This window comes from Schistosoma mansoni, chromosome W, assembly GCF_000237925.1.
Source record: "Schistosoma mansoni strain Puerto Rico chromosome W, complete genome".
In the NCBI taxonomy this organism is placed as follows: Eukaryota; Metazoa; Platyhelminthes; class Trematoda; order Strigeidida; family Schistosomatidae; genus Schistosoma; species Schistosoma mansoni.
The window spans coordinates 8,923,448-8,937,633 of record NC_031502.1 but is presented as its reverse complement, the minus strand read 5'-3'; the positions used below and the strand labels follow the sequence as shown (position 1 = coordinate 8,937,633).

Here is a 14,186-nt window from a genome sequence, read left to right as displayed (position 1 = left end):
ATCTATTGAAAATGAAGATATTGATTGTGACGATGATAATGATGATAAAGTTAATACTAATGATCATGATGATAATAGTAGTAATACTAATGAACATAATTTACAAGGAATAACCGGTTTGGAAGGTCTAAAACAATATTTACTAAGTAAAAATACAGAAAATTATGATAAATTATCATTAAGTAAATTATTTGATAAAAATGGAAATTTACAAACAATCATTGAAAGTAATAAAAGTAAATTAAGTAGTAGATTGCGTAATTTTACAAATAATTGTGATCAATTAGATTGCATACCAAGTAAACGTCCAAGTTTAGACTATAATGATCACGTATTGACCAATGTGTCCACAGTGAATTCATTGAATCAAGAAAAAGAATATTGTACAAATAAATCCAGTACAAATGTTAAATTGGAAACACGTAAAATCTGGTCATTAGTCGATATGATGAACGAGCAAAATAATAATTCACAAAACTCTAGACATGAATTATTTGATGACAAAACAACAATGAATGTACAGAATAATATATGTGATAATTGGTCTTTAGAAGAAAATAGTGACTCACAACAGCCTCCTAAGAATCTATGGAAAACTTCAAATGAATCATTTACTTACCAAATGAAAATGAATACTGTAATTGCTGATTCTCCTGACATTATCAGAAATAATAATAATATGAATGATGACAATGTAAATCGGAAATTAGTAGGAAACTCATCTTTTCCAATTACTTCCGTCGGTAATAATAGTAGTACTAGTAGTACCACTGATAGTAACATTGACATCCCAAATGATTCGTCATCTTTATTTTCTCCTAGTACATTAGCAGCATTTTATTTGTATTATCAACAAAATTTACAACGGGCACAAGAACAAAATCATTTAATAACAACATCTTTGTCAAATCAATTTCCATTGACTGGACATCAACAAAAATCTCATGGACAGAAATTACCTCCCTTAAATTCTCCTAATTTAAATAACAATAATAATATGTTATATAATGAACCATTCCTTCAATATGACGAACATTTGTCCAGCTTTTTTTCAGGGAAATAGTTCATTAAATTTGAATTTATTAAATAAAGAAACACAACAATACGCAAGATCATGTTGTTTACATAAAAATCATTCAAATCAACAAGTAACCACTAGTCCAAGTGAAGAATCATGACAGTAGTAATGAGAATAACAAAAGAATATTGTTGTGAAGTAATTGCATTCCAATTATTGAAGGTGAGTTGTTGTAAGTGTTTATTTGAAATAATCCACACAATTCTTGTTTTAATTACTTTATACAGAAATAGATTACAATGATATTTTTTCAAACAATTGGTGTAATTATACTCATAGTCTTTGACATATTTATATATTTTCACAGTTGAAATCATGAATCAATTAAAGCTAGACCACCATGGAAAACGTTGAAGCACTGGACGGCCGTTTCGTCCTATTGTGGGATTCATCAGCAGTGCACATCCACGATCCCGCACTCGCGATATTCGAACCCAGGACCTACCAGTCTTGTGCCAGAGCACTTAACCGATAAACCAATGCTTCCAGGTTTTCCATGGTGGTCTAGCTTCAATTGACTCATGATTTCAACTATGAAAATACTGAAATCTTCACAAAACCCTTTCTGATCTATATTTATATATGGCGCCAGAGTTGAATACAATATGAACTGGATAAAACTTAGATATACTGAAGATCTATTATCTTGCAACTTTTAGATATTAATTATGATACTGAATGAAAAGCCGCTTTTATATTGAAAGTCAATTAATTTCGTAATTGCCAATTAATGTTAATCATAGTTATTAGAACAGTTTGTTTAGTGTTATTCTTAAGGTTATTCTATTCTATTTTTCTGTATTAATACGAATATGTCCCGTTGAAAACTTCCACAAATATCTAAAATCTCCCACTTATTAATTTTTAATTAATATTCAGGGCATTGAAATATCAAATTTTTCATCTCTCTGGAGAAGGTGACAACTCTTCTTAATGACGTTTGAATGATACATGTCGCGTTCTATAAACTTATGGATATTTGATTCAAAAAAGATTGTTATATTTTGATCGACGATTGCTGACAACAGTTGTAAAATATCGCTCAAACTTCATGTATTCAATGTTTTGAATATGGTATTAACTTCACTTTTGATTTTTACTTTGATAATAAATAGTAACGCATTGAACATACGACGTGTTATATTTGATAAGAAGCAAACTTTTTTTCCTTTGTAAACTGCTAACTACATATTTGAGTTTGTTTTGAGTAGCTACGACATAACTTTTCAGCAACTACAAATGGACGAATACGACTGGAAACAAGTGATATGATGATAAATGTGAATTTGACTTGACACACATGATATTGATCACCACCCAGTGATCAATCAATCGTGATTACATCTCAGTCCTACAGGAGGTCGGTCGCGGCCCGAATAGCTCAGTGGTAACGTCTCTGACTGTGAAGCTGAGTGACACGGGATCGAATCCGTCAGGGAGCATCAGTTCCCTCAAGATTACAGGTACACCTTGCTGACGAGTGCCAAGTAGCACGAAACCCGGGTCCAGGGTTTCCTGTTGACCACCTCCAACCACCATCTTGCCTCAATATATATATAGTGCACGCAGTGTCGAGCTACCTAGACTAGTGGCCACATTGCGACTTGATCGATAGCATTTGATCAGCACTAGGACGGACTTGACACGCATGACATTGATCACCACCCAGTGGTCAATCAATTATGAAATGTGAATTTTATTTAACGCCATAAATAGGCCGAAATGTGTATTTCAATAAACTAATTTGATTTGTGGTGGTTTGAATTATTCCATTATTGATATTTTGACTATATTTTGATGCACATTGCCATACTAGGACGAAACGATCGTCCTGTGCTTCCAGGTTTTCCAGGGTGGTCTAGCTTAAATCGAGTCATGAATTCAAACATTAAATTTTAATCAGTTGATAGACTAATTCTTACAAATTTTACTTATATTTCTTAATCGTTAAATTTGATTACTTTTAAATGAATAGTACCCACCATTATGTAGTCAGTAATTTATTGTGTGAATCCAATTGACGTATGTCAAAAGATCAACAAAGCTAGAGAACTTATTATATCAAATGCTTCATTCTTTATCAAATAGAATGCTTTCAACTATGACACTACAGTATGAAAATCAAAGATGTTAAATATAAATTTGTGTTACTTAGTAGATAAACCGACTTTTGACTAATCCGTTATTTAAGAGAACCTTAAATGTTACTCCCCATGAATTGTATATTTTTGTATTGGTTTATGACATCGTCTTGGTGCATAAATTCACTTTCTCAACAATAGACTATATTATATTTTTCTTATATCTATCCATTTCAATGAATTTATGAGTGAACAAAATGAAGTAAATCACCAATGATGCATTTTTTGCAGATTCATTTTGTTTAAAGACAGTTTCATGAAACGAGACCACAAAACTTAAATGGACCATAGAAATATTGAATGATTGAATTGTCATTTACTGACTATTCAGTACCAAAATATAAATACAACTAGTTTAGTCATCAACAAAGCAGTGTTGTGAATCGACTGGAAATTTTACGTTAGAATGAAGAATTATTCACTGTTCTCTGGATTTTAAATCGTTTCCCTTAATTTCTCATAGTAACAATAAGAATGTAAAGCACGAAGTAAATCTATATCAATAAATAGATGATTTTTCCATCTGAATATAATTTTCAATATCAAACGAAATCGACTGAAAAGTCACTGGATATCAATAAGAAAGTGAATAGTTATCGGTATGTGTCTAACACCAGAATGGATTTCTTAAAGCTCCATTAAGAAGCCATACAGGAAGAAGTTCAGGTGGAGCAAGAGTTTGACAGTTATTATCAATAGAATTGGGTGTTAGTTGAACTATGTTGCAAAATGGCTGAAGATTGAAGAATGAACCATTAGGATTCTATTCAATGGTTAAGGTGAACCATGCTCAATTCAAGACGTGGAAGGTATTGGGTCCAATTTTATACTGAACCATGCCCCTGTACTATTGAGAAGTTCCAAACTGAGATGAAACACTACTTTAATAATTTTCCAACTAGTTTTAATCTGTGATGACATCTACTCTTAAATTGAACAAAAAGTTCCACATATTTCTTGTCTCACCATTAAGCTAGCTGTTTATATATAAACAGTTTTTTTCTATTCTTATACTAATTATCAATTTGCTTTCTTTTATCTTTCGACATTATTTATAGACATACAGAATTCAAATCAAATATACACTGTCCGTTAATCCTCTTCCTCCAGGTTCCAATGAAACCCATCTATACAAATTAATTATAAACCAAAAACAAATAATACAATAATTCTATTCAAGTTTTCAAAAAAAGTCTTAAGGATATCTACGTATAAATATACATAAATACAAATCTATTTTTAGTTTCAATAAACAGTAAATTATCCGAATAGTTCTATTAACCTTTATTCTATTCTAATAGACATGGTGCTAGTTGGTTCTAAGTTACAATTTATTTATCCTGTTGTCATTGTTTTGTTCAGTTTTCATTCAGACTTTTGCTTACTGTTTTTGTTTTTGTTTTTTTGTTGGTTTTTCTTCTCTTCATTCATTTAATAGTAACAATTACTATTCATATTAATTATATCTTAGTTAAATGGTATTGTATACGAACTGGAAATGACCATAATGTTTTATATACAATAGTATTACTATTCAAATGTATGTATAAATAAAAGGGATGTAAAATCTGTATAACATGGATTTTTTTTATAGAAAAATGTCATGTGTATTTAAAAAGAAAACATATACAAGTTATTATAAATATATCATTTTATCACTATTATTGTTAGGCTTTTCAAAGAAAAGAATAATCCAAAGAAGGTAATGAGGTTAGGTTGTTGCAGTGGTGGTGGTGGTGATGATGTTATGCGGTATTTGTAACAAAAAATATAAACGAAGCGGTTAGTCAGTCCTTCATAGTTTCTTGTGTTTCTTAGTTGATATCAGTGTATCATCAAATTTCTTGGAAATCAGAAGAGGTCTTCATAAAACCATCAAAATATAATTTGACCTGAGAAATATTATATCATATATATCTCGAAATATTTTGATAATTTTGTCCAAGTGGAGATTAATATTAAGTTTAATTAGTTAGTTATGAGGAATAAAATAATTTGATAATCATGTTTAAATTATTATTAGCTATTTGCTATCTTAATAAGTAGCAACTTTCATATATCATAAATGATCATCAGTTGGAAGAGATTGAAAAAGATATTTCAAAATTCTTAGAAGAGTTAAATCGTGGAAATAGTTAGTATGACCGCATAAGAAGTTCAAAATCTTAAGGAAATGATTTAAAATTAAAATCAGAGAGAGGTTTTGTGGAGATTTTAGTAATTTCCTAGTTGAAATAATGAGTCAATTGAAGCTAGACCACCATGGAAAACCTGTAAGCACTGAATTGTCGTTTCGTCCCATTGTGGGACTCCTCAACAGTGCACGTCCACGATCCTGTCCCGTGAGACTCGAACCCAAGACCTGTCAGTCTTGCAAGCGAGCGCTTAACCTCTAGACCACTGAGCTGGACGGCATTCAGCGGTGTTAATGTCTAACTTCAAACAATCCACGAAATCAAGCGACACATCTACCATTGTCTTCAATGAGTTACTATCTCACAACAGACCTGGTTGAACTCCACTGGTTACTGCTTCTCACTAGAACTTCAGAAAATACCTCTTGCAGACAATCACTAGTGAATATTTAATGATTATAATCATAGTAACTTAATAGTTGAATTCATGAGTCAATTGAACGGTGGTTGAAGTTAGAAATTAACACCGTTGGATGCCGGCCAACTCAGTGGTCTGCAGTTTAAGCGCTCGCTTGCGGGCCTGATAGGTCCTGAGTTCGAATCTCGCGAGACGGGATCCTGGATGTACACTGCTGAAGAGTCCCACGATAGGACGAAACGGCCGTCCAGTGCATCCAGGTTTTTCATGGTGGTCTAGCTTTAACTGACTCATGAGTTTTACTACAAAATTTAAAAGTAGTCAGACGAATAATTACACTAATTATATGTTAATAATTTCATTATTACTGGTCAAGAAAGAAAAAACATTTCGTATTAATATCACCAACCTTTTATAATAATATGTAGATTTTATTAAAATCACTTCTGAAATAACTATTTATGAGAACTTTCATGATAATTACTAAGAATATAAATGATGGTAATTCTGGATTAAACAATTGAACTCCGTTTATTCTTAGGCATGCAAAAATAATAATATATTCATCACAGCTTTCATTGTAAGTCACTGCATTTATTACCATGTTCCACAACAGTTCAAACTCTTACTAATATTAAAACAAACATCATCCCCGTTGAATAACTTAGTGGCTATCTAAACTTAGTGGCTCGATTCATAACGCGTTAAGTGTTTGATATGAAGGGTACTGGGTTCGAGTTCCAATATGAACATCAATACTGGGATACAGTTACGTCCAGCTGACATGTCAGAAATAGGCTGAAATGTGCATCCTGGTTTCTGCTGCTAGCCACAACCCATCTATTTTATAAAAATTGTGAGGAACTAAATATATCGGACTCCTCACATGATATACATATAGTTATAAGAAGTAACCGAAATCCAGTCAAAATATTAACAACAGGTTAATTAAGACCCTTACTAATAATGATATAACTCATTTTAGTCTAAATAATTAGTTCCCATCTTCACTAAAAGTATCTCTCTATACGATTAATTTTGTATATTCAAATATATATGATCATTAGATTTAACCTAAAAGGAAATACATCAAGTGAGCTCTTAGTTTAAAAAGGTGTTTGAAGCGAATCCATAATGATTATCTTATAAAATTAAGTTATGTTATTCTAAACAAACTCATCCAAAATATAACTGTCAATCATGTTTAAAAATCTATCCGTTTATCTGTACATTAAATAAAGAAAATAAGTGATAACGTATTATTATTATTATTTATTATATCTATGAAAGCAACAACAGAAAAAAACGGGGAAAAAAAGTAGAAACAAGAGGGGAGTATAAGTTAGATCACAGATATTTCCTCTTTTTTTATTCTTTCATGATTAGTTATTTCTATATTCATGAATGAAATACTATTTTTCGTTATTGAACAGAATATACAAATGTAAGTGTTGTCCATCAGTTACTCTACATATGTATTGCGTGTTTCAACTTTACTAATGTTTAATAAAATGAAGAAAGGTACACATAGATATATATGTATGTTTATAAATAGAAGGATAACGTACTGAAGTATTTGCTAAATGCTTGTATTATCCTTGTAATAACGCACAGAAGTTAAGTATGAACGTTATATATACATATATATATATATATCCATTGTACATAAAAAGTAACTGATTAGATGAATGTTGATTTTATGAACTTAAATTTGTTTGTTTACATAAAACTAATATGTTTCTATTTGGAGTAGGAAGTACAAAAAAATTTTATAAAAGTAATGTAAGCACAAAACAAAGAATTAGCTAGACAGTGAATGATTCGAGATTATAATGGTAATGATAAATTTTCTTTTATGAACAGAAGAAATAAGCACTGAATGAATACGGGGAGGGAAAAAACAAATAAATAAATAAACAAACAAGATAAACGTTTAAAAAGATTATCATTACATACACATACACGCATACATACAGAGTTAGTTAGCTATCTGTAATATGTAATGTGTTCATGTTATATTATAGTGATTAAATTCTTCGTAAAAGCAAAAATCTATGCTTCTAAACAAATATGGGAACAAATGAAGTTCTCTCTTTTGTATATGTGTGTGGTGGGTGACAACATTCTATTTTTTATTAGAACGTGGAAATTTTTGCACACAACGTTGTTAAATGTAATGAATATATAGAAAAAGTGCATGAAAACACACTTTTATCTGAAATAATTCAAAAGTTGACTGTACACGAATATGATTTTATAATCTAAAATAATTTTACAGAAGCATAATACATATAACTAATAATTGTTGATTTATATTTTATATAGTTGAGATCATGAGTCAATTGAAGCTAAATCACCATGGGAAACCTTGAAGCACTGGACGACCGCTTCGTCCTATTATGGGACTCCTCAGCAGTACGCATCCACGATCACGCCTCACGAGGTTAGAACCCAACACCTATCAATCTCGCGCCTTGACACTTAAACACTAGACCACTGAATCGGCATCCAACCCTCTTAATGTCTAACTTCAACCAATCCATGAAATTGAGCAACAATTCACCAATGTCTGGTGGTGGTGGTTGGAGGTAGTCCAGGGTTTCCTGTCGACTACAAATATTTGAGCGTATATAGTAAGCCATGAAGACTTTGGGCTTTATCTATTAAGAGCTTGTAGGCATTCACTCCTGATTTGTTCCATACTGGGATAAAATGGCTATTTATTGCAGCCTGATTTCCAAAGGTACATGAACAGAAGTCGATTTGCGACAAATACAACTTACAAACTACAACGATCTCTACAACATCCCCCCATCTATACTCATTATTAGTAAAATATTATATTAATCTAGTAAATATTATGAGACTGCTATCCAATTATTTAAGACATACATTGACTCTTTATGAGACCGACATGTTGACTATAGATATTACTTTAGTCTTCTAACAAGAAGAATAGTTAATGTAACTCAAATATGGTTAGTACTTATTTTGAGAATTAATTAATATCTTTCCAATTCAATGATCACACTTAATGATCATAAATAATGATCATCTATTATATTCTGGAATTGATTTGTCTTTTAATAAAATTTAACATCCTTGTTTTGTTCCTTCGTTTTTTTTAAATCTTCAACAAAGAAGAAGCTTTTTTAGTGGACACATTAATCTTAATTGACCATTTTGGTCTACATCTAATGATAGGAGTAAAATTAAATCAGACAATAATGAAATAAACTTCTCCTTAGTTTGTTTCATCTAACACGTGTACAAATTCCAAAATGAATCAGATTTACATTGAATTTTCAAGTGGTTCATCTTAGTGGTCTAATGGTTAAGCGCTTGTGCGCGAGACTGATAGGTTCTGGGTTCGAATCTCGCGAGGCAGAATCGTGGATGTGCACTGCTGAGGAGTCCCACAACTGGAAGAAACGGTCGTCTAGTGTTTCCAGGTTTTCCATGGTGGTTTAACTTTTATTGACTCGTGATCTCAACTATTAAATAAGAATCATTTAAAATTTTATTCACTTTCTTTTGACATGCAAACAATCTGACTGATGTTGACAATAAGAATTGTTAATGTTGTAGGATTTATATTTTTTTCTACCTAGGTTAACTGAATATATGTATAGATATTGGCCTATTGTATCTTAATCTTATTATTTCTACTCACCTATCATGAGAACCAAAATAATCACATAGCCGATTAAGTACATTATTGATAACGTTTTTAAAACGTCTGTCATATAGTCAGGTAGTGAAAGAAATTATTGAAATAGTTTAGAGTAGTGTAGCAAGCTATTGTAACAATCACAAGCAATGAAAACTAAATGTTACAAGAGACAAAATCAAAAATACATAAACAGATGGTTGGGAAAACAAGGAACACTATGCCAGTTAGAAAACATTAGTCCTTTTTATTCCTTAATAATTTATACAGATTTCACTTTATTTTAGAAATGTATTATTATTAGAAAGAATTATAAATATTCATTAAATGTTCTATCAGTGATGTAGTCAGTACATGACAAACGTCATGTATTAGTAAAAAATTTGCTTTATTCACTATCTTTCTGCATAGTAATGATAGGACTTTTTAAAAAATACTATAAGTTTATCCATTCGTACTTAGAACGGAAATGTGCAAACAGAATTCTAAGATGTCTTTTTTTACTAGAAGATGATTCGAAAGTAACTTGTGGTTGATGCTCTACAGTAGATAAAATCTTTAGTCCTGAATGGCTTTTATTTCCCCGAAACGTATAAGAATTGGTTTGATAGTGAACTGCGCTCTACCTTTGGGGAAGATTATCAGTGAACTCAAGTTTTCTGAGAAAGGTTCCCTTAAGTCTTTGGTAGAACAATTAGTCAAACAAAAAGCTAGGCCCAAAGATTTATGTCAGGTAAAAAAGGTGAAAATCTCACATGTTTCCCCATCACTAATTTCGTTTTGTAGTTCTAATTAACAATGGACATAGTAATGCTAATGATATCTGTGCCAAGATATAACAAGATCAATACAACTAGTGACTGTTAGTTCCAGCCGCTTAGAGATGTTTAGCTGAGGCAAATAGTATGACGTAAATTTTTGATTTAACCCCTAGTGGTATCTCCCGGGGGCTACTCCTAGTCCCAAGACCGGGGAAGGAAGGAAGGTTGGGTGTAAGGTTAGGAACCCTGTCTCGTAAAAAACCCTGCGACATAATCACTTGCTAGTGGAAACTCAGTAAACATTGCTTTGAGACAGGAAAGGTTTTCCTATAGAACAGTTATGACGTCATCTGATGAAAGTCTAGGGTCTGCGGAAACCAAAAGGCTGGCGCCCTTTCTGAGAACCGGGTAGATATGAAATTTTTAAACAGCGTGTGAGACAAATTATTAGCTTAAAATCGATACTATTAGACTAAGTATGTTCGGTTTACATTTTTTTCTGAAACTCAAAATTTCGCCATCATAGTCCTGATCATTTCTAAGTTGGTTAACTTTAATTTTAACTGCTTATTATATTCATTTGTTTCCTCCACTGTACAAAATGCATCAGCCACCAATGCTTCATTCATACGCTGGGTCGCATACTAAATTGCCCACTCACTATTACAATATTGCAGTCTGTAGAACAGTTTATAAAGTTTCTAAACTGTCTGTTAACAACAATCGAGCAGAATGTTTGTTAAATGCGAGGTTCAGAAATAAAGTTTAGTTCATCACTAAAACTGTATTTAAATACTTTATGGTAGCATCAAAAGTGACAGTGACGTGTTCTAAATAAATTTTCTCACGAATGTAATTTTACTGAACTAGACTGTTTTCCTTGTCGAAGTACAAGTCTGTAACATTCGTTTATCTTAGTATACCTCTTAAAGGTTACGAGGCCTAAACCGATTCTTGTGGTAATTGCATTGCCACTTAGGCACTCGGTTAGAACTTATTAGCAAAAATTTTCATTCGCAGTCAATTTAAGGTATAAGATGGTTTTTATTCAATATCATTAGCATATTAATGTCTAACTTTGCTGTTAGTTATGTTTACAGCTCACCGATCCTCAGTGAGACTTAGAAATCTCACCTAAAAGCTTTGTATCTGTGATCAGATGACATTGTACTTGAAAACCTTATTCAATTTTGGGGAGAATTTTATTATAGTTTGAAGCAAGTAAATGATAGTGTGTTTACTAACAATCGACCATAGGCCCTGAATTCAAGCATATTGAGAATAATAGAACTGAGTCTCAGTACAGCACAAGTATGAAAGAATGAGAAAAAATATGAATCACTGGGAACGAACTTATCAAGTGAATTATATTGTGGTCGCTGCGAAACTTAAAAATCCGATGGTCAATATCGAACAATGTTACAAGTTCGTACTATCTAATATCTTGAAACTTCCTGAAATATACATCAAAAGATCTGTGATGTTTTATGTGCTACTTACTTCGATGTCACACTTTAATGCGAATCATTAATTTATGCGGAACTTTCACAAAACCACTTAAATAAATAAAGAAAAACAGTTTCTGTTTATTTGAAACGGAAATAAATTATGAATTTTATTTCGTTTATACAATTAAGCCATTTACTTCGATTTAGATTCTTATAATTGAAATCTATTTATTTTGTGGTAAATTTCAATTGGAGTTTCAAATGAACGTATGCATACCATATAAGAATGACCTATGAATGCATATTCTTAGACAGGGTGGTCATCCATTTTATGTCTAATGAAAAAAAAGTAATTTAAATTCCGTCATATTGATATGGTAGAAATGTCATATTGACATACAAAACAAGTGGAATTTTAGTTAATTAAAACCCCTCAAACACAGAATAAAATGTAGAGTTCTCAGTAAACTATACATAGAGTTCGGATTTAAATAGAATGATCAGGATCTTTTATTATGACCAATGATTTATACCTTCTATAATTATCGATTCATTTAGTAGTATTAAGTTGTACTTATCAACATAGAACCAAATAATTAGATGTTTGGTTCTAAAATCACAATAAAATACAACTGAGATTATCCGCAAGGTATTCAATATTCAAAATGCGTTTCCGTCACTTTTCCGCATACCTTATGGGTGAATGCTGAATATTAAACAATTCAAGCCCTAACTTTCACTGATTTTTTTGGATTTTTAATCATCCAGCATAAACCATTATATTGTTAAAGTTTCTAGTGAAAAAAAAAACAAAAATATTTAAGTTTTTTAGACTAAATATTAAATATTCATTTAAAACACAAAAAAATTAAGGATGTCATTCTTCCTATTTGTTTTAGTTGTATATTTCAGCAGTTTACATTTCAGTGTATCCAATTTTTTTGTACATCTTGGTACAAGGGATGAATTTTATACATATTCTCTCTTGGTTCTCTATTTTGATATGATTGTCGTATGTGTATTTATTAACATAACAGTTAAATGTTTACAATGAAATGATTTGACAGTCCATGTGTACAAATGAATCTTCGATTAGATATAAACTTATATTTGTTTTATGATAATAACATGATTTAAAATAGAAATTCCGGTCATAAATACACAGCGATTGAAATGCAAAAATGTTCAACCAGTACAATGATATTCTTTTTTCTTCATATATATATGTGCGCATTTGTAACCATTATTATTATTACCACTTTGTTTTGCGTAAATTTTCAAGGGAATTAGTATTGAAATTGTGGAAGGGCGGCAAAATTATTATTAAGAACAAGTACCTATAGACTTATGTGTAGTTTACTTTATTTGTCATCCTTACATGTTTATTAGTCTTTTACTTTACTTGACTGATCGTAGAAATTTTTTTGAACGAAAATAACTTATTGTCATAAGATTATCTATCAGGTATGTTTATTGTTTATATAGCTGAGATGTATTTCATAAACTCATTCAACAACCCCCCTCCATCACTCGAACTTAAATCATAAATATAGGTTGAAAAAGTAATTTTCGACTCCTTTTCAAATAGCTTATCATTTCCCTTGACTAATGTCGCTATCATTGTAACATATATACATATATATGTTCGTCACATACTGTTTTTTTTATTATGTTTATAAACAGAACAAAACTGACAATACCGAATATCGTATAAAAATTTTTATGTATCCTATATTGTATTATTGTTTACATTTGCAACTACATTTATTTCCGCCATTCACCACACCATAGTAGTAATATGAATTTGTCTTTCCAATGTACAGTATTTTATTGTTCAAAAAAGATCTTATGCATAGAACCATATCATCTTAGAACTCATTCATTTAAACATCCTATGACATAGATGCAAATAGGAATAACTTTAGCAAACCACTAAATTGAATTTTTCACGAGTATTGTATTTTATTGACATTAATTTAAAACCAAAAAAAAAGTTATTTTATTACTGTAGCAGAATATTTATCTCTTTTTTTCCCCTTTCTCAGAATTGGCTGATAGTTTGATATAAATTAACATGTAAAAAGTCGTTTAAGGTGACAGTAAAATATTTTTTCTTCAAAAAAAAAACAAAAAAAAAACACTCAATAACACTGTTGACATATTTTATATGATAAACTCAACAAAACGAGATTTTTGTTCTGCTCAAAAAAGAGGGAGTACGAGAAAGATAATAATAATAATTATTATTACCATACTGGAGAATATAGATATAGATATATATTCAGTGGAATCTCAATATTTGTAGGGGAAAAATTTATGTTTATTCATTAAAATAGGTTATTATTCAGTTGACATCAATCTGGTGAAAGGTTTTATTTCATGAAGGTTTATTTGTAAAATTATAGAAAAAAGATTCCTTCAATTGACAGGAGGTGAAGAAGGTTAAAAGCACAAAATATATATATATATATGTATATTTAAAGGTCAATAAGTCAGACCACATTATGAAATAAACACTGAGAAAAATGATATTGG

The 14,186-nt window shown here is 30.8% G+C and overlaps 1 protein-coding gene across 1 annotated transcript in view; it reads left to right on the top strand.

Moving 5' to 3' along the window:
* Positions 1 to 4,981, top strand: part of Smp_134430 (putative tolloid) — a gene marked incomplete at both ends in the record, with an annotated part of 101,137 nt that extends 96,156 nt beyond the window's left edge. Inside the window, 2 exons of the mRNA XM_018800143.1 lie at positions 108 to 903; positions 4,891 to 4,981. Coding sequence (XP_018653986.1) covers positions 108 to 903; positions 4,891 to 4,981 — 887 coding nt within the window. The remainder of the gene's footprint in view (positions 1 to 107; positions 904 to 4,890) is intronic.
* Between the last annotated feature and the right edge of the window lie 9,205 nt (positions 4,982 to 14,186).